Source organism: Alligator mississippiensis, chromosome 3, assembly GCF_030867095.1.
Source record: "Alligator mississippiensis isolate rAllMis1 chromosome 3, rAllMis1, whole genome shotgun sequence".
Classification (NCBI taxonomy): Eukaryota; Metazoa; Chordata; order Crocodylia; family Alligatoridae; genus Alligator; species Alligator mississippiensis.
In genome coordinates, this window is record NC_081826.1 from 152,103,790 (window position 1) to 152,125,553 (window position 21,764).

The window sequence follows — 21,764 nt, forward strand, 5'->3', positions numbered from 1 at the left end:
CACATCCCAGCTCAGAATTGAGCCAATTTCAGCTCATTTCTTCTGAAAGACAAAGCTTATGGAGATATTGTTATAGTTCAGAGGAAACTATATCAGGTAAAAGTGTCCTGATTTTCTAAAGGTAATGAATATCAGCAACTCCCTTAGCTCATTATAAGTATTCAGCAACCCTGAAAAGTAGGTTCCTTACCTATGTGCCTAAATTGCAGGTTGAGGTAAATAATCTCAGAGATTAAATTGGCAAAAATAGATGTACAGTTGGCAAAAATAGATGTACAATTGCTGTTATGTTTTCCTTTGTGGAAGTACAGCAGTGGCCATACTGGATGTAGTGAATGACTGAAAATATAACCCTGAAAGTGCCTCATAACTTACCTCATTGTACTTGGGGAAAAAGGATATGAATGACAAAGAAGTCTTTGGCAGGCCTATTAACTTGACTTAAAAGTAAGATTTTAGAGCAGGCACTGAAAAAGATGGAAAACTAGACAAAGCACAACATTAAATTGACAGAGGAAGATCGTGTTAGGCAAATATGCTATCATTCTATGGTAAGATAAGAGGCTTCTTGAAGGTTAATATGAAGGACTTAATTTATCTAGATCAGTGATTCCCAAAGGGTGTGCCACAACACACCAATGTGCTGCAAGGGAAATGGAAGTGTGCTGCAAAAAAATGGCGTTTTTCTTTCTTTTTTGGAATTTTAACTTTTTTTTAATGGTTGTACCTTTTAATACACAAAATCACAGTTTTCAAGTCAAAATTCATACGACTATTCAGGCTACACAACATTAGTAATCTGCCACAGTATGTCACTGCACATACCATTCACAGTGACAATAGGGGCAGGTACAAGAGAGATGCTAGTACTTGGCCTCATGGTGGGTAAGGAGGGGAGAATTCATCTTGATGGTTAGAGCATTAGCTCATAGCTGTAAGGCAGTCAGGCTTAGTGGTTCACCCTAGGATCAGAGCCAATGGTTTACTAGAATGTAAGTTGCTGAGGTCAAAGCCAAGTATCAATCTTGGTTTCAGAATATCAAACCAAGGGTCAACGCAAGGTAATGGGCAAAGTAAAACAATTGATCAAGGCTATAAGCCTGTCTGAGACAAAAAAGGTTAACTGGAATCAAGCATGAGGGTCCAAAGCAGCAGCTGAGACAAGGCCATACAGAAAGTGGGAGGGTTTTATAGCACTCTAGTCAGCAGACTGTAGTTTCCATTGGTGACCTCAAGGGAGGGCCCAAACTGGGCTAGGACGGGCCTCTGGGTGTTGGGGCGTGGGTTTCTGTCTACAGATGCCAGTGTTGTTCAGGAGTCCTGACAACAGCTTTCATGTTTTTTCTCCTGCAGTTGTGGCTGACATTTGCTCCAGTGGCTGATCAAGCAGCAGTCTATTTCAACGTATCTTTGGATACCATTAACTGGCTATCCTTACTGTATCTTCTGATATCCATTCCATTTGGACTGGTGGCCACATGGCTTCTTGATACTGCTGGACTCAAATTTACCGTAAGTTTAATCAAGACACTGCATTGACTGCTTAAAATAAGTGAAGATGACATTTGCATTAACATGTACTTTGTGGGTGGGAATCCAAGTCACTTTTTGTCAGTGCTTTTAAATGGCATTCTCGTTTAACTTTACATGAGATTTAAAGCTCTATTTGTAATAAATAAAATCTGCTCCAAAAGGAAATGTAATATCAACAGTGAGAAAAGATGAAATTGAACAAGGTGGGTCAGCTACTTTCCCTTCTCTGGGCTCAGGGTCACTTCATGAAATGTCACTAAAGAAGTGTCCAGCCAAGCCTAATGGACCATTGGGGTACTATTGTTGAAACATATTAGTTTCCTAGCCATCTGCACATGAGAGCAATATGGTCATCTTCGACTCCCCAGCTGGAATGACCACATACTCTATTTACAGTTGTATCAATGGAGTGTGATCTTTGCCATGGGTCTGGAGGAGGACTTGAACCACTCTGTTACTATGCTTATCTGTGAGCTTGACTTTATTATAATGTCTAGAAAATCTTCCTTGTTATCTTGGAACTTTGTCAAGCTGTCATGAAGCATCTTAAAGATGGTTTGTGCTCCAAAGTAAACAACCTTCAGTCATACCCAAGTTTAGCTGTTGCTACTGGAGCACTTGTCTTATTTATTGCATGGCCAGTAATGCTACCTCTCTCGTGGGTAATAAGTTACACAGCTTTCTAAAATCATAGCATGCACAATTGCCAACCTGCAGATCTGTTTGAGTTCACTTAGTTTAGCCTTTAAGATCCATGAAGTTACATGCCATAGTTTAGGGATGCCAAACATATGGCCTGCAGGCCAGATCTGGCCTGTGGAACCATTGTATCCAGCCCACCAGTAGTTTGGTGGGCTTCTGAATGTCAAAGCCCTTTCTCTTGTCACAGGGCCACCCCCCTCTCCCGTTCTTCCTGCCCTGAAGCTTGTCTTGAACAAAGTTCACTTCTGTTCTAGTGCCCGCCACATGATTTAGTTCTCAGTAGATGTTAATTTGAGAAGGAAGGCTGCTTATGGCTCATGAAGGTGCTAATATGGTGCTCCATTTTCTCTTTCGTAGTTCACTCATCCCCAGTCCAGACAACCCAGTCCCCAGTCCAGCTTCTCTGTTCTGCTGTCTCCTATGCTCTCACTTCTCTTGGCAAGATCTTGTGTCCTGCACCTCTCTGGACTCACCCTGGTTCAGTTGCCCACTGGGCCTTCTCAGGCCCTTTTACTCTATACTCCTGTGTGCTCTGTCACTCTCTTACTCTGTATCTGAGCCTGCCTGGGCTCTTGTGGGGACCTCCTCTTCACTCCCTTTCTAGTCCCCTCTCCCACTCAGGCCACTCCAGCTCTCCAAACAAAATTATCCCTTTCCTGAGATAATTATGATGTCCTGTCTCTTTAAGTCTTCTCCTTTGGCTTTAGTGTATGTCTCTTTAAGGCTGTGATTCTCCCATGCCTCCCTCCATTGGAGTAACCCTTAAGCCTCTTCCCACTACAGTTTCAGCATCTCCCTGCAGAAGGGAATCTCCTAACCTGGTAGCCATCCTCTCCGTTCTCCTGTTTTTTTCCCTTTCAGTATCTGTTTAATCAGTCCAGGGCAGGCTACTAATGACTCTACCCAGGTGTCAGTGGTTCATTATCAGTAGCCCCATGGCTTTTTCCTCCCTCCTGCTTGTTAGTTCCCATGCAGGCTTGTTTACAGGGCTGTGTTTCAGGGTTCTGTCCCTCATTCCCCACCCCCTGCCACACAGATGAAAGCCCTGTCATGAAATAAAAGATGAAAATAAATGCAAACCGAGTGTTTCAGAGAGAAAAAAGCATGCTTATGCTTCCAAGACCTCTTCATACTGCTTGAAGCTATCAAAGGGTTTAGGCTAATAGGACATGCCCAGCTGCTGACCCCAAATCCCACCTCACTTGTCTTCTGCTATCATGTTGTTGGGGCTCATAAGAAAAAGGAGGACATGCCTACATTAGTTCTGTGTTGCTCTTGAGATTGTTGCTGGAAAAGAAGCCCCAGCACTCTATGTACTCCAAACCGGGAACAGAGACAGATGAGGATGCTCTGGGACGTCCCCTGCTCTCCTACAGAGATCTCTTATCTCTGGTGTGCTTGAGAATGGATTTGGAGTGGCAGAAGGTTGCTGCTGTAAAACAAGTCTACCATTCTCAAGAACAGCATGGAACCAGTATACACCTGCCCTCAGGGAGCTAACTCCTTGTTCTGTTTGCCACAAATATAGTAAGTAGGCAAGGACAATTCACCAGCACTAAATCAACTCAAAGGACTGAAGTCAGTGAGGGTAGAAGAGAAGCTTGAAGGATTCATGATTCAGGCCAAGGGGGCAGGGCCAGGGGCTAAAGAAGCAGCAAGACATTTGTAGTGACCTTTCATCTCACATACAGTAAGCAAGTCAAACCTGTTCCAGGGTTGCCTCTGAACCCATCTCTCATGTCGGAAGCTGCAAACTGAATGCCAGCACCACAAGGAGCCACCTAGGTAGACAGAGTAAAATTCTACAGGTAAACATGGTGAAACAGCCTCAGCAGCCAAGGTTCACTGACTGCCGGGTTTGACCTGTCTGGCCACTCATGCAGACTGAATTATTCTGAGAAAGGCATGCCCCTGTTCTTATACTAACCCTTCATTTAAGCCCTCAGGATACCTGGCCTTGTATGCTGGCTGCTGGGGAAGTAATTTGGCTATCCTCCATTTAGTAAAATGCTGAACTTTGCACTTCCTAGGAGATGGACAGTTATGCATTTTCAGGCTCAGAAATGCCCTGTAATGTTTCTGAGACATTACAGAAAATACGTTTGGACTCTCTGGGTGCGTCTGTGTGCATCACTGTGCAGTAGCATATTTTACTATGCAGTAAGTGCACAGTAAAAACCCCTAATGGCAAATAAATTTGATACCTGCAAATGCAGGTATCAGATTTACTCGTGATTAGTTATTGCTCAGTAACACACATGTAGACGTAACCCAGGAGCAAATTTGGTCCCAAGTCAGCCCTGTCACTAGGGGACCAGCCTCAGGCTAGCCCCAATGCTTTGGGCTGGGAGCCTCTCCTGCCCCAGGGCTGGGCTCCCTCTACAGCAGCCCCTGCCTCAGGCCTTTAAAAGCCCACAGGCATTCTGGGCCCTGGGGCACACCAGTAGGGAGCCTGAGGGCACTCCAGGCCCCTGTGTGCCCCTAGGCAGGCTGCAGGCCAGCTGCCCCAGCCTGCCTGCACCCTGGTACCACTGCCTAGCACCCAGTGCCATGCGGCTGCCAGACCTGCACCATTCAGACTGCTGCAGGCTCCAGCCAGGCCTGCCAGACCCCAGGCCCAGCTGCAGGCAGCTTCTGGCTGCCAGGGCCAGCTCCACCTGCCCGCAGCCCACCCTGAGCCTGCAGGTGCTGCAGGGCATTGCTTCTGCTGTGCAGCTGTCAGTCCCTTGCCAGGCCCCTGTGCTGGGTGCTTCATGCAGCTGCCCAGGCCCAGCAGCACAGTCAGCCATGCAGAGCCCCAGAGAGCCGGTACAGGACCCATGATGGCAGCACCAACTTCTTCCCGGGGGGCCCCCTGGCTGGGCACCTGCCCACTGTGCCCAGCCATCCAAGGACCTGGATCTGCATGCCGTCGCTGACAGACACGACCATGAGGAGCCACCAGCTACAGCTACATGGTAAGCCCTACACTGGGGGAAGGGCCCTCCCTGCCCCCAGCCCCAACACCCAGCCTCTGTCTGTGGTCCCCCTCCCCACCTGTCTTAGCCACATTCCCCATGCCCCAGGTTTTCCCCCCACAGCACATAGGAAGGCAGGAGACAGTGGAAAGATTTATTGAGCAGCCTGTGCCCCTGCAGCTAGGCAGGCATGGGCCTTTCCCATGCTGAGGAATGCGCCAATGCTGGTAGCGATGTGCTCCCTGGCTGTTGGGGGCAGGGCCATGTAGCACAGCCACAGATAGCCCTCCAGGCGGCAGCGGAGGTTGTGTGGCAGCCTGGGCTTGCCTCCCTCGATTTTGAAGCTCAGGGTCCCATGCCAGGTGTGCAGGTGCACCCAAGGTATCTGGCCTTCAGCAGCAGTAGGGTGTAGTGGGTCAGGCACCCCTTTGGTCCAGGTAAACAGCTCCTGATGCTGCCTGAGGCACGTGCAGCATGGGCACGCTTGGGACGTAGTAGTGGCGCAGGGTGGGGCTGGCCCCGAGGTTCCTCCCTGGAGAAGCCTCCTGCTGGGACGGTGGGGGCAGTGGTAGCTCCTCATCCCAGTCCGGGAGCCCTGCATCTCCCAAGCCTGGGTGCTGTGGGAGCAGTTGGCCTGCAGGAGGAGGGGGAGCAATGGGATCTGGAGTCACAGCAGCAGGTGCTGCCAGGAGCTTGGCCTGTTCTGCCCTGGGAACAGGGTGGGGGAAGCAGGCTGCCTGCGGGCAGCACCTAGCAAGCCACTGGCCCCAGGGGAGTGAGTGGGGATGGAGGCTTGACCAGTGGCTGCCTGAGCCTGGGCCTGGCTGCCTGACTTAACATGGTCAACAGGCTGCCTTACACACCTGACTCCCGATCTGAGGCCCCTGGTACAAAGCATCTTACCTCTGAAATGTTGCAAGCTCATACAAATAGCTTCTTTTTCATGGTTCTACAAAGTCTGCAGCTGCATGTAGGGAACAGGCTGTGCTTGGCAGCTAGGATGTGGCCTCAGGGTCGCCAACGCCCACAGCCAGGGCCTTTCCAATGTGCCATCTCCACCAGAGGAGGATCCTGAACAGGACTCTCATTCTGGACCGCCTGGTCATGGTGTTGGAGGACCAGCTGGTGGACACTCCGGCCTGGCAGGCAGAGGATGTGGCCTGCCAGGACAGGTGGCATGCGGAGGATGTTGTCCACAAGGGCACACAGGACTGACATGAGGAGGCACAGGACCGGCATGAGTAGGTGAGGGACTGGGCAGACAGGGAGTTCCTGGCACAGCTTCTGGCCCTAGAGCATGAGCAGGTGGAGGCGTTGTGGGAGTGGGGGCTCAGTTGTAGAGGGAGGGGAGAGGGAGTCTCTGGTTGATGCGAGGGAAATAAAAACTTGTTCTTGTGAGATGTGTCTGCAGTGAGCATGGTGCTGGGGATGGGCAGTGGGCGTGGAGGGTCCACGGGCGGCGGTGCAGACAGGTGAGAGCATGGAGTGCAGGAGGAGGTGGTCGACCAGCACCTCTCATACCCCATGCCCTGCCCCTGCTGACAGGTGTGCAGCTCTCCTGGGGCCTTGTCCCTGGGGTGGTGCTGCCACTGCTGCTCTGCTTCTGGCTGCTCCCTCTGCCAGGAATCCTCCATGTGCTGTGCCCCCCCCACCCAGACCTCACAGAATAGCTCCCCCTGGGCCTCACAGATGTTATGCAGCTCAGAGGCTGAGACAGTGACCCAGGGGAGGTTGTCCTCACTAAACTTGGGGTGGGTGGTGAGGCTGTGCCAGCAACCCTTGAGACAGCCAAAGGTATGCTGCACCAGGGTGTGAGTGCTGCCCAGGCAGCAGTTAAAGTGAGCCTGGTGAGGGTCCAGCTAACTGGTGTAGGGCCACAGGAGCCAGGTCAGGAGCAGGTAGGGGACGTCCCCAGTAAGGAAGGGCAGGATGGCCATGGTACCCAGCTGCAGGTCTGGCACCCCCAGCGCAAAGCGCCTACTCTCACTAGGCCTGGCAGGCCAGAGTTCCTGAAGATGTGGGCATTGTGGGCACTACCTGCCCTGCCAGCGCTCACCTGTGTGATAGCTCCTCGGTGGTCCATGATGGCCTGGAACACCATAGAGTGAAAGTCCCTTTGGCTGTAATAGGGGTGGTCATCATGGTGTGGGCAGGTGATGAGGATGCAGGTCCTGTCCAGGGCCCCGTTGTGCTGGGGGAAACCCAGGGCACAGAATCCCACCACCACTGCCAGGGAGGTCATACTCACAGAGCACAGTGTCCCCCAGCACGTTCTGGATGACACCATACATTTCCAGGATGGCCTCCCCGGCAGTGGTCTTGTCCATGCCAAACAGGTAGCCGACGTAATGTAGGCTGGTGGGCATGGCTAGCTTCAGCAGGATGAGGCCCAGGCGGGTGTCTGTGGGGAGGAGCAGCCACATGCCAGTGTCCTGCTACTCTGGTTGGGCAGATTTGTTCCAGGAGGTCCCAGAAGGTGGCCCAGGTCATGAGGAACAGTTCCAGCCACTGCTCATCATGTCAGGTGTGCTGGACAATGTGCCGCCATGAGTCCTGACTGGCCTGGTGGGGCCAGAGATGGTAGGGCTGGAGGCCCAGGAGGGCAACAGCCGGTAGTGGCATCCTGGAGCCTGTCATTGGCATCTGTGCTGGGGTCTGGCCAGGCAGATGGGGTCGAGATGGCAGGTGCACAGCAATGGCCCTGGGATGGTGCAGTGTGGCCAGGCAGGCAGTTGCTGTGCATGGGAGAGCAGGAATGGGGGCCAGATGGTTGTTGGGCCTTAGGACCAGCGCGGTGGCCAGCAGGAGCCCAGGACACTGGTCATCGCTGCCAGGGCCAGGGGGCTGGAGCAGCCATAGTGCAGGGAGGCACAAGCAGCAAAGAGAGTGCTGCCACACAGCACAGTGGCAGCACGCAGCAGCTCTCAGTGCAGCCTTTGCCTCCCCATGCCATGGCTGCTCCAGCTGTAGCCCCTGGCAGTGATGCCTAGTGCCTCAGGCTCCTGCTGGCCACTGTGCTGGCCTTGCTGGCCTGCGTTGCCACTGGCCCACTGTGGTGGGGCTAGGCAGGCAGTTGCACAGAGGGGAGCAAGCAGGGCCCAGGTGGCCATGAGCCAGATGGCAGTCTGGTCCATGGCTGTTTTGGCCCTGCTTGCTCCCCCGCATGCAGTGACTGCCTGCCTGGCCTCACTGCACCATCCCAGGCCCCCTGCTTCAACACAGCTGCCACCTGGACCCTGTCCTGGTGGCTGGACCCCGCAGGAGTGCCAATGACACACTCCTAGATGCCACTGCCAGGGCCGTTCATGCCATCCTGGGCCTCCCAGCCCACTGCCTCTGGGTCCGCCTGGCCAGCCAAGAGTGGTGGCTGCACATTGTCCAGGCCACCTGGGATGACAAGCTGGAAGTGTTCCTCATGACCTGGGCCATCTTCCAGGACCTCCTGGAGCATCTCTGCCCACACCTGGAGCAGCAGGACACCACCATGAGGCAGCCTCTCCCTGCAGACACCTGGTTTGCCATTGCCCAGGCTGAAATTAGCCACGCCCGCCAGCCTACATTGACCACCTCTTTGGCATGGACAAGGTCATCACTTGTGCGGCACCCTCCAGAATGTGCTGGGGCACACAGTGCTCTGCATGCACAACCCCCTGGCAGTGCTGGAAGGGCTCTGTGCCCTGGGATTCCCACAATGCATTGGGGCCCTGGATAGGACCCACATCCCCATCACCTTCCCACCCCATGGTGACCGCCCCCTACAGCCGGTGGGGCTTCTACTCTGTCGTGGTTCAGGCTGTTGTCAACCACTGCAGCACTTTCACCAACGTGTGTGCTGACTGGATGGGCAGTGCCCACGACACCCGTGTCTTCAGGAACTTCACCCTGCTAAACCTGGTGTAGGGTGGGTGCTTCATGCCCTGGGTGCCAGACCTCCAGCTGGGCGCTGTTGTGGTCCCACCCCTCCTCACTGGGGACCGTGCCTACCCACTCTTCATATGGCTCACGCAGCCCTACGCCAACCAGCTGGACCCCTGCCACACCCACTTCAACTGGTGCCTGGGCTGGACCCGTACCCTGGTGAAGTATGCTTTTGGATGCTTGAATGGATGCTGATGAACCCTCATTGCCTGCTTTGAGTTCATAGAGGCCAACATTCCCCAAGTCATCGTCGCAGCCTGCTTGCTGCATAAAATCTGAGGCCTGGGGGGAGTTCTTTTATGAGGTCTGGGTGGAGGAGTCACAGCAGGTGGAAGATGTCTGGCAGCAGAAGCACCAGCTGAGGTGGCAGTGACAGCAGCGGGCCTCCCAGCCAAGGCTCTGGGCGAGGTGCACACCTGCCAGTGGGGGCTAGGGCACCAGTTGTGAGAGGCACTGGCTGACCACCTTCTCCTCCACTCCCCACTGTAGCCCACCTGGATAGCTGCCCAAGGACCCTTGCCCCACTGCCTACCCCCAGCACCATGCTTACTGCAGACAGTTCTCAGGAAAATACTTTATTGCCCTCACACAAACTGATGCCCCCTGCCAGCAACACAGCCCTTCCTCCCCTCCCTCCCCAACACCAGAGCCTGTCCACCACCCACCTGACCCACCACCAATAAAACACCCTGTTCCCCATGTGAACTATTTCACACTGGGAAATGCTGTGGTTGTGTGTGCGCCCTCCTGGGGTCAGGGGGCTGTGGGGTGAGAGTGGAACCCAGGGAGAGGTGGCCAGCAACCCAGCCTCTGGCCTTTCCCCTGCGGGTATGCATGCCATGGCAAACCCAGCAGGGGTGGAGTGGGGAGACTTGTTCAGAGGCCATGGCAGCCGCTTCTTCCCTGGTATGCATGGCTCCCCCTGTGGCAGCCAGTGGGCAGGGCCAGCAGCATGGGCACACGGTCCTGGCCCTGTTGCAGGCAGCTCCTGCTCTACGCCTGCGTGGAGTCAGGGCAAGTGATGGGGCTGGGACCAGGCAAAAGGGCTGATGGTGAGGGACCCAGGGTGGGGACCAGGGCAGGGACTTCTGGCTAGTGGAGGCAGTGCTGGACCTCTGCCCAGGCCCATGTGGGGGACTGCTGCTGGGTGGCAGGTGGCTGTCAGGGGCAAGGCAGGGCTACTACCAGGGGCAGGGCAGTGGGTGGCATGCAGGTGACCGCCAGGACAAGGACGGTGTCCAGCACCCTGCAGTTGTTCTCCATGGCTTCCACTGCCCTGGCCACGAATACAGCCTGCTGCTCCAGGGCCTCCACATGCTGCTTCTCCAGGGCCAGGAGCTGCACCCTGTATTCCTGGTTTACCTGGTCCCGCGCTTCCTTGCATTGGTCCCGCGCTTCCCCACTCCAGTCCGGCATGTCCTGGCAGATGAAAGCTTCCATCCACCACCTGTCCTGACAGGTGACATCCTCTGCCGCGTTTACCAGCCAGTCCAGAAGGAAGGTCCAGTCCTGGATCCTCTTCCTATGGAACTGCCGCATCGCAGGGCCCCAGCCATCAGTGGTGGTGACCCTGACAGTGCATCCTGGCTGCCAACTGCTGCCTCTCCCCCATGTGCAGCTGCTGGACCTGCACAGCCATAAGAAGCTGTTTATGAGAGTTTGCAACATATCTGAAATTAGATGCTCTGTACCAGGAAAGCTATGCGTTGTCTGGCCTCAAATCAGGGGTCATGCATGCACAGGTGCCCATGGACCGTGGTAAGTTGGCTGGACAGGCCTGGGCCTGGGTGACCGCCATCCAAGCCCCCTATCCCCACTTGCTCCCCAGGGTCTAGTGGGCTGCTGGGTGCTGGCTGCAGGCAGCTTGCTTCCCCCACCCTATTCCTAGGCCAGAACATGCCAGGCTCCTGGCTGCTCAGTAAAGTTCTGCGCTGTCTCCTGCTTCCCTGTGTGCTATGGGGGAAGGAATCCATGGGCCAGGGGAGCGTGGCCAGGCTGGTAAGTGAGACTGGGGCAAGGGCCAGGCCCGGGGATAGGAGCCAGGGACAGGAGCCAGGGCTGGAAGCACCCCCTCTGCCTAGTGCAGGGCTTACCACATGGGTGGGTATGGTGTACCTGGTGGCTTACGTCAGTCCGGCTGGCAGTGACCGTGTGCAGCTCTTGGAAGACTTGTCAGTAAGAAGGGCATGGCTTGCAGCTGCCTGGGTAGGCCCCCACGGAGGATCTGGTGCTGCTCCAGCTGGTGGTGACATGGCCAGCTGCACCTTGTGGCTGGGTCTGAGGTCATGGAGCTGTTGGGCTGTCACACACCTATGGCACTAAAGGATTGCAAAAGCATTATTAAGCCAGAGTGAACACAGAATATTCAACATTCAATTTAACTAAAATCTAACTTTCAGCCCCTCATATACATGCACATTAGAGTGCCCGCCCCACATGAACTGCCTTTGCACCTCTGCCTCACCCCACAGCACTACAAGGTCTCCAGTTTCTTCCTGTGACCAGTTGGGAATCCAGGAGATGGCATATGGTGTTGGTGATGAGGCCATCATGGCTCCTGCATTGGTTCTCCAGGCCTCCATGCAGGGGCACAGCATGGGACTAGCAGTTGTGCAGCAAGGCAATGTCCCACAGCACCTGCAGGGTCTGGGCAGGCTGCTGGGGGTTGGCTGTGGCCAGCTGGAACTGGCCCCAGTGTCCATGAGTTGGCTGCAGCTGGGCCTGGGTGCTGGCAAGCCTTGCAGGAGCCTAGAGCACCCTATAGGGCTGACAGCTGTGTGGCACTACGATGCCACAGAGCAGTGCCAGGGTGCAAGCAGACTGGTAGAGCTGGCCTGTAGCCTGTGTAGGGAGAGCAATGGCCAGCAGTCACCCCAGGCTCCCTGCACATGTGCCCCAGGGCTCAGACTGCTTGCAGGCTTTTAAGGGCCTGGGACTGGGGCTGCCATAGAGCCATCCCAGCCCTGAGGCAGGAGAGGGTCCCAACCCCTTGGCCCTGGGACTAGCCTGGGGCTGGCCCTCTAGTGGCAGGGCTTGTAGCAGAAAGCCCCTTTTCCTCTTGCCTGCAGTTGCTCTCCCATCCTTGGATATATTTTTCCTCTTCTACCTTTTCTTCCTTCTTTCTTTCACTTTAAGATGAGGAATTGTGTTTTGAAATTTGTGTGTGTGCATTTTGTATCTCCCCTTGTATTTTGGTATTTTTATCTTATTTGTGTGCCATGGCATTACTTTTGTAGCTTATATTTTATACTCCTCACCTTTCAACTTTCAACTAAATGTGTTTAGTTTCATAAGTAAGTTATACATTGTAACAATGTTAACAAGGGCAGGAGTCAAACTGCCGCTTCCCTGTATCAGGCTGGCCCCTGAAAGAGCGAGTGAATCAGTGATTGAATGTGTAACACGGTAGCAGGCAGCGATTAACACCTAAGGAAACTGCAGATCAACCAACAGAAGAACTCAATAGAAGACAATGTAACAACCGGGAAATCTCTAAATGTCACTGATCAAGGGCTAGAAGCCCTGGCCTGAGTTAATCAACGCTGGGGACCAACTTTTGGGCTGAATATCTCCAGATCAACCATTCCCAGAGCCCTATTCAAAATTCATCAACGGACTTCCAAACCTGCACGTACATGCGGACGACCCCTGGGGCTGACAGATGCCATCCAGTAGCCACTGAGGAGGGAAGTCCCACGAGGGTCAATGACCCCTGGATTGGGCAAACCTGAAAACTGGGGAGTCACCAAAGTCTGCTAAGGACAGATAAAAAGCAGTGAAAAGTGACCCTCAGGGGTGCCCTCTTGATCTCCAACTTGACCAGCACCTGACCTGTCCAGCCAGAAGGACCAGCCGGCAACCCCCTTCTGGAAGATAACACCACGCTGAAAGAAGCCTCAACGGCAGACTCCAGCGCCTGTGGGATAGGTATACCTGACTCTTGTAGCTTGCTACTGTGTGTGTGCATGTGTGTGTGGGGGGGGGGGACCAGCCCCAAGGTTTATGATTTAACTTCATTACAGTGCTTCAATCCACCTAATAAACCAGAATTTTAAGGATCCCAAGTTGGACATTTGTAGCTAACAGGCTGACGGGGAGCAAATTTGCTCCCAGTTGGTATCTACACATGCGCTACTGCGCAGTAACTACTTGCCAATAAATTTGCTACTTGCATTTGCAGGTAGCAAATTTACTCATGAATAGCACAGTTTACTGCATGGTCAGCATGTGCATGTGTAGATGTGCACGCTTACTGAGCAGAAAACTGCGGTAAAGTATTGTGTAGATGCATTCACATGTGCAAATAATACAGGATCACTTTACTCTAAAGTACTCGAAAGTAAACTCTCTGGGCACAAGTTTACATGTGCAGGGATGCAGTAACAGATCTGCTGCTCCTAGCAGCAGATTGCTTCTGTTCCCTGAGGCCCTGCACCAGGCCCCTGTGTGGGTGCTAGCCTAGGGGCTGACAGGGGGCATGGGGCCAGGAGACGGCTATCTCTTGGCAGGGGCTGGGACATTGCTCCCTGCCTCCAGGAGCTGCCTGGGCAGGCTCTGCCACTGGAACCTGGGAAGGGACAATGTCCCTTTGCCTTGGCACCAGGGAACTCCCAGACTCCACTCTGTGATCATGGGGCCGGGGCTGGGAGATCCTTTTCTCCCTGCAGGAGTCCTGTGGTCAGGGGGCCCAGGCTGGGAGATTCTTATGAGGATAAGGATGTCCCAGGCCCTCCTTCCCAATTGTGAACCAGGAGCTGGGAGCTCCCTGCTGCTGGGGCAGGGGGACATAGTCCCTGTCCAGGCTCTGGTGGTGGAGTCTGCCCTGGCAGCAGGCAACTCCCATGGGCAGGGAGCCATCTCCCTTCCCCTGCTGCTTGGCTGACTGGAAGCATGTTTGTTCCTGGTCAGGCATCTACATATGCGCTACTGTGCAGTATCTAATTGAAAGTAAATTTGCTTCTTGTATTTACAGGTAGCAAATTTACTCGCCATTAGAGCAAATTACTGCACAGTAAGCATGTGTAACGCATAGTAATGCATGTGTAGATGGTGATGTCTACTGTTCAGTAATTAGCTCTAATCTCAAGCAAAGCATCTTGTGTAGACGCACCCACTGTGAGTTGTAATCAGCAAATAACCCATTGGTATCCACACAGCCCAGTATGGATGCATAAATGCCTTTTTTCTGTAGATGGAATAGCTACAGGTTGGGAGGCCTGGAGTCATGCACCATGTTAGAGTTTAATTCAGCCTCTCAGTCTACAGCTAGTTCACTATGTGACTCCTCTCCTTCTCCCTTTGTTGCAGATAATCCTCAGTGCCTGGCTGAACATGATTGGCTGTGTTATCCGGGCTTTCAGTGTCATGAATTACGTGAGAAATGGAATCTTGGGCAGCTTGTTCCTGTTTGTGGGACAGTCCCTCTGTGCACTGGCACAGCCACTCATCATTTTTTCTCCGACTAAGCTGGCAGCCCTCTGGTTCCCAGACCACCAGAGAGCTATAGCAAATACAATCTCTTCAATGTGTAAGTAACAGCTACAAATATGCTGAACTGCCATGAGGCTTGTCTGTATTAAAACCTGCCATCCATGTATGCCATCTCTGGAGTTATGTAAGAGGAACTGCATGTGCCAGAAGAGTACTAGTGCCACCCCTCTATGACACACATTCAAGCTCAGTGCTTTGCAGTAAGTCCTTACCGGCAGGCGGCAGGGTCCTGGGGATATAAACCCAGAGCTGGAGCTAGTAGGGGCTCTCTCTCTCTAGCAACTGCCAAGGAAAGGAGCTTCTGCACCAATGAGCTACCTGAGACTAGGTGCTTCCTACAAGAACAGTGAGGCTCCAGGAGTCTAAGGCAACTAAGGCTAAGAGATGTGGTCCTAAGGAGAGAAGTTTTACCTCCTTAAAGAAACAGACCCAGTCTCCATTAGCATTGTTATGTTGTGGTCCAGGGGCTTGTATTTGTGTTATGGTTTAATCTGGAAGACCAGGATGAAGCTATAAGGGGAGGTTTGGAGGCCTCATTAGTGCTCGGAGAAAGGGGCACATGATCTAGGCAGAACCTAGTGAGGGGCATGTTGAGCTGGGTGCCAGAGCGGTGCAGAGATCCAGGTGCCAGAGAAAGGGGCAGAGCCAGGCATCAGGGAGAGAGACCCAGAAAGCTAGACACCAGAAAACTTGGCACCCGAGTGGTGCAGAGAGACAGGAACTGGAGGGCTTGGTGTTGAGGTGGCGCCTAGAATTGATAACACTATAACATCTGTGAGGCATGGGACACGATAAGGGAAGGTCAGAGTCATGTAGTGTGCCCTAGGCATTAGGGCATTAAAAGGGCAGCCTCTCACCTACAACCAACTTACTCATTACATCAAAGATGTGGCAGGTGAGATAGGGGGTGGAAATTGCCCAGATAGGTGGGCAGGTCATTGTAGTGATCAACCTTGAGACAACGCACCTGTCACACTAACATTGAAAAAGCTACCTACAGCTGAATCGACACTTTGCAAAACTCCATATGCAGAAAAGTTCCTTCGTGTTACAGAGAGGGAAGTAAGTTAACTTATCCATTATCACATGAAAAGTCTGGTGTAAATTCTGAGCAACTTTCTCTCTACATAAGCTTTGGTTAGGAATGACCTACAAGTAGCTTTGCCTGGTAAACAGCAGCAGTTAGAACCCCAGGACTCTCTTCACCTCCCATGGATCTCTGGCAGATAATAAGAGCTCTGAAGCATAGAGTAAGTGGATATTAGAGAGGACTATGCTCAGATGTAGAAGAATTACACAGAGATCCACAACTGGCTTAGCTCTGAAAGAAGATTAAAGTGCTGATAAGTTTATGGGGAGGATATAGAAAGGGGAGCCAATAAGACAATATGATGTGTGGAGTTAGCTTTGCTGTCCCCAGGTTGCACAGCAGGATGGAGGATCTTTAGTTTTCCCATGCTTCTTGGCTTTGCTGCTTGCCCCATGGGGCCAGGAGGGAAGTTTTCCCCCCTACTGTTGCTACAAGTGTCAGGGATTTTTTTGCCTTTTTTGGAAGTATTGGATTTAGACTGAGGTATGCCAGTGCTCGTGCTGGAACCAAAACCTGGAGGTCCCTGGCTAGAGGGTCTTGCCCCTCTGCTCTGGATCAGACTGATCACCACATTTGGCATCAGGAATTTTACACCATGGTCAGATTGGCACGGAGTGCGGGGAGGTTGCTTTCTTCTGTAGCAAGGAGAGGGGCAGCATGGCCCCTTTCATAGATTCATAGATGTTTGGGTCGGAAGGGACCTCAGTAGGTCATCAAGTCCAACCCCCTTCCCTGGGCAGGAAAGAGCGTTGGGGTCATCTGACCCCAGCTAGATGCTTATCCAGTCTCCTCTTGAAGACCCCCAAAGTAGGGGAGAGCACCAGCTCTCTTGGAAGCCCATTCCAGATTCTGGCAACCCTTACTGTGAAGAAGATCTTTCTAATGTCCAACCTAATTCTGCTCTCTGTCAATTTGTGGCCATTGTTCCTAGATACTCTAGGGAGTGCCCTAGTAAATAGAGCATCTCCTATTCCCTGCTGCCCTCCCCTGATGAATTTATAGGTAGCCATAAGATCACCTCTCAGCCTTCTCTTGTGAGGTCCCTCAGTCTCTCCTCTTAGGGCCTTGCCTGCAGGCCTCTGACCATGAGTGGCCCTCCTCTGGACCCTCTCAAGATTCTCCACATCTCTCTTGAAGTGCAGCCCCCAAAACTGGACACAATACTCCAACTGCGGCCTGATCAGTGCCGCACAGAGGGGAGCATCACCTCCCTGGACCTGTTAATCATGCATCTGCTAATGCATGATAAAGTGTGGTTAGCCTTGTTGATCACTTTGTCACATTGATGACTCATGTTCATCTATAACTCCAAGATCCCGTTCCACTGCTGTGCTGCTGAGAAGGTCATCCCTCAGCCTGTGTGCTGGCGATTCTTTTTATCCAGGTGCAGCACTTTGCACTTGTATTTGTTGAACTGCATCCTATTTCGTTCTGCCCATTTTCCCAGCCTGTCCCAATCTGACTGATCCGTTCCCTACCCTCTACTGTGTTAATTTTGCCCCATAATTTAGTATCATCTGCGAACTTGGACAGGGTGCTCTCTATTCCCTTGTCCAAGTCAATGATGAAGACATTGAATAGCACCAGTCCAAGAACTGAGCCTTGCGGGACTCCACTGTCCAAATCTTTCCAGGTTGATATCAACCCAATCACCACCACTCTCTGGGTGCAACCACTGAGCCAATTTGCAACCCACCTGACCGCATAATCATCTACATCCCAGCCTGTTGGTTTATTTACAAGAACAGAATGAGATACCGTATCAAAGGCCTTCTTAAAGTCTAGGTAGATGATACCTATCTCTGCTCCTGTGTCTATGCAGTTTGTGACCTGGTCATAAAAAGAAACACAGTCAGTCAGGCAGGATCTACTTGCAATGAACCCGTGTTGATTTCCTTTCAGCATTATTTCCTCTGCTGGGTTCCCACAAATGTGATCCTTAATGATTTTTTTCCAGAGTTTTCCCAAGGATAGAGGTGAGACTAACTGGCCTATAGTTTCCTGGTTCATCCCTCCTCCCCTTCTTGAATCCAGCCCCTCCAAGTGCCCCTTCACTAAGTAGGGATGCAGGGAAGCTCCGGTCCTCACTGCCACTGCAATCACAGCTCCCAAGGGAAATCGCAGCTCCTAGAGGAAGGAAGGATGGACACAGTATGGGCGCCATGGTCCTGTCTCCCCAACTGGTGGCTTGGACCTGCACACATTGCTCCTGGGAGCACCAGCTGCAGCTAACCCCAAGCTCTGTAGGGCTAGGAGCTGTCCCTAGAGGCAGGGACAGCTCCCCCTGTCCTCCTGAAGCTTGGGGCTTAGCCAGCCAGTAGTGTGGCACCTTGCTTTGTGGGCTGACTGGGAGCAATTTGCTTCTGGCCAGCATCTACATGTGTGCATTAGTTAGCTTAATGTGCTATTTTTCTAGCACCTGTATGTATTGCTACTAGCAAAAGCATCTTGTGTAGATACACCTACTGTGTAAGTGCACAATAGGCCACTTGCATGACTGGAAAACTGCCATTTAGGTGCACAAAGCGGTCCTAAGTGCATCATATAGACACAATGGATATGGCCAGCTAATTTTATTTTTTTACACCTGCTGTTTCTATTGACTTAGCAGTTGTCCCAGGTAGATTTTTCTAACAGAATCCACTGTGTTCATGAAAAAAAGTTAAAACCAAAAACCAGATATAGTTCAGATTCTCTGGATCTTCTGTAAACTGCTTATGGGAATCCATAGTTGGTTTACAATGAAATACTTTTTTTGATTTTTTTGCTTACATCTGCTAATTCTGATTTAAAGTTCTGGATAACTGCATTAGAAGACTATGTGGGTGCATCCACACATGCAAGCACGTGCACTTGCAGCAGCTCAAATAGAAGCGGTGCATATTTGAGCTTGGGCTTTTTGCTTCAGCGCATGTGCTGGGACATGCACTTTCTTGTGGAGCAAACTGTGCCACCTGGGGCAAAATAACCCTGCCTGGATCATCCCGGATCTTCAGCCAGGGGGAGCTAGAGCCCGGGGCTTGGCTCATCCCAGATCTTCAGCCAGGGGGAGCTAGAGCCCAGGGCCAGCACCTGTGCTGTCCCCAGCAGTATAAAAAGCTGCCCTGTCCTGGCCCCAGCAATATAGAAAGCCGCCCTGGCAAGTAGGGCCCAGCCAATTGGTACCTGGGGACACTACCCCTTGTGCCAGCTAGACTGCTGAAGCAGCCCTGAGAGTTCCCTGCACCCTCTACCCACTGCAGCAGCCTGGCAATGGGGGCTGCTGCCTGGCTGTGACCTGCTGTGCACCTGCCAGACTCAGATGGGGACTGCAGAGCCAGTAGTGGTATCTGCTGCTCTGGGCCAGCTGCCAGTGGACTGCGGTTGCAGGGTTAGCCTTTGTGCGGCACTACTGCCATTTGTGCCCCTGCCCGGCCATCTGGGCAGCTATCACCCGGAAGATGTTCTGGGATGTGGTGGCCTGCTTTGAACTGTCAAAGCATGTCCTCCTGGCCCCATTTGGCCAGGAGGTCAGCCACAGCCAAATGGGTCCAAGATGCCAGCTCTGAGCAGGCAGAGTCCTGCCTCCCTAGTAGGAATTCTGGTGTTCCCTATTGGAAAACTGAAAAATCCCTGATAAAAAAAAATCCCAGTCACTCTGTAAAATACCCCCAAATCCACATTCCTCCACAAGTAAAACAAAAGACCACTATAAAGACAGAGAGCAAGACAGAGACAGCTATCAGTTGGACAATGTTTTATTGATATATCTACAGTGTTAAAGTAAGTCTCTTATCATAATAATAAAGTGAACTCTAAATACATGTTTCATGAGTTCATGAATACATCTTTTGCTGCACTCCCACAGGGCAATGACCCCCACACAAGGGGTTTGGCCCCCCCCCAAGAGGGGGTATGGCCCTCTCACAAGGGGTATAGCTCTCCCAGCAGGGGGTTCAACCCCCACACAAGGGGTATGCCCCCCAGCAGGGGGTTCAACCTCCAAACAAGGGGTATGAGCCCCCAACAGCCCCCACACAAGGGGTACAACCCCCCAGTGGGGGCCAAATAGCCAACACAGGGGCTACCACCTCCCTTGCAAGGCCCACATGCTCCACCCGCCCCCATTCCCTACCAGTTGCTGCAGCCCCCCCAATGGCTGCCCCACCCAGACCCCCCAGTGGCTGCCCCCCCCCCCAGCCTCACCCCCAGGCCCCCATGGCTACAGCCCCACAACCCCAGGCACCATCACTTTAAAAAAACCCAGAAAAAAAACGGAAAAAAATGGGGAAAAGAAGCCTCTGCTTACCTTAGAAGCAGGGGTGGGGGGGGGCTCCCGGGCCTTCTGGCAGAGCCCCCCCGGGCAGCACAGGACAGCAGGGGGGCAGCAGGGCCAGGGCTGGGGCTGCTGGGTCTGTCAGCCTGCTCTGCACTGTGCAGGTGGGGCCCCAGTTAGCCAGAGGACAGTTGGAGCTGCCGGTAAGTGTCAGGTTTTTTGGTATTTTTTTAAAACTATGGGGTGGGGGGGGCAGGGATGGGGGGGTTTGTGAGGATGGGGCCAGCCAGGGCAGGGGTCGAGGGCCTCGGGGGGGGGGGGGGGGGGGGCTGGCAGGGGGAGGGACTGGCTGCAGCAGGGGTCGGGGGGCTCGGGGCAGCTGGCAGGGGTTGGGACTGAGGGAGATGGCGGGGCCGTCGGGGATCCCTCCCATGGTCCCCTCCCCCCTCCTCCAGCCCCCTCAACCCCTTACTTGCCGGCACCGGAGCCCTGATGCTGAAACATGCGGTGTGGCCGGCCGCGTGTTTCAGCACCAGGGTGAGGGCCAACTATAGAGATACTCTATAGCAGCCAGAGCAGCCACAGCATCTCCATGGAGGACTCAGCCTCTGGTTGCCTCAGGGCACGGTCCCTAACCATGCCCTGCCCTGTTTTTTTAAACATCAATTTTTTGATGGATTAGATATCCAGGGGTCTAATTTTCTTCCCGTGCTGCAAGTTTGCAGTGCGGGGAACGTTTTTTTGTTCCCACATGTGCTTGTTGCCCTGCCTCAAAGGCGTTTCAGGCAGGGCAAGAGGCATGTGAGTGCTTGTGTGGACATGCCCTGTAAAGTACATCCACACATACAAGCACTTGTGCTTGCAGCAGCTAAAATAGAAGTGGTGCAAATTTGAGCCAGGGCTTTTTGTCTCAGCACACGTGCTTGGACATGCACTTTGTTGTGGAGCAAATTGTGCCACTTGGGGCAAAATAACCCGGCCTGGCTCCTCCTGGATCTACAGCCAGGGGTAGCTAAAGCCTGGGGCCAGCACCTGTGCTGTCCCCATCAGTACAAAAAGCTGCCTTGGCAAGTAGCTCAGGGCCATTCGCTCTCAGGAGCTTCTGGGGCCTGGCCAATTGGTACCTGGGGACACTAACCCTTGTGCCAGCTGGACTGCTGAAGCAGCCCTGAGAGTTTCCTGCACTCTTTACCCACTGCAGCAGTCTGGCAGTGGGGGATCTGCTGCGCACCTGCCAGACCTGGATGAGACAACTGACCCTCTGGGCCAGCTGCCAGTGGGCTGTGGCTGCAGAGTTAGCCTTTGTGTGGCACTATTGCTATGTGTGCCCCCTGCCCGGCCATCTGCCTGCCCCCCCTCCCCCCAATCCCTTCCCCAGCAGGGAAGGGGGGGCGGGGCTCAGAGGTTAGGCAGGGGGTGGGGCCAGGCAGGGAAGGGTTGGGGGAGCAGGTGGAGGGTGGGGCCTGGCAGGGAAGGAATGTGGGGGCTGGGGGAGCAGGCAGGGCTGGCAGGGGTCCCCCCCTCTGGTCCCCTCCTCCAGCCCCAAGACCCCTTACTTACTGGCAGTGGAGCCTGGGTCCAGCTCCCTGATGCTGGCACACTGCCTGACTTCACGAGCAGGCAGCGTGCTTCAGCACCAGGGCAAGGGCTAACCATAGAGACGCTCTGGCAGTCAGAGTATCTCTATGGAGGACCCAGCCTCCGGTTGCCTCAGGGCACAGCCGCCCCGCTTTTTTTTTCTGCGGGGTTTTTTGACCTGTAGATATCCAGGGGTCTAATTTTGCCCCCATGCTGCAAATTTGTAGCACAGGGAACATTT

General features: G+C 53.3%; 1 protein-coding gene across 2 annotated transcripts in view; it reads left to right on the forward strand.

Moving 5' to 3' along the window:
• The window catches only part of SLC49A3 (solute carrier family 49 member 3), a 53,387-nt gene that overhangs the window by 13,787 nt on the left and 17,836 nt on the right, over positions 1 to 21,764 (forward strand). For both annotated transcript variants that reach the window (XM_006263066.4, XM_059724537.1), the window contains 2 exons: positions 1,354 to 1,512; positions 14,418 to 14,637. In XM_006263066.4, coding sequence (XP_006263128.3) covers positions 1,354 to 1,512; positions 14,418 to 14,637 — 379 coding nt within the window. The remainder of the gene's footprint in view (positions 1 to 1,353; positions 1,513 to 14,417; positions 14,638 to 21,764) is intronic.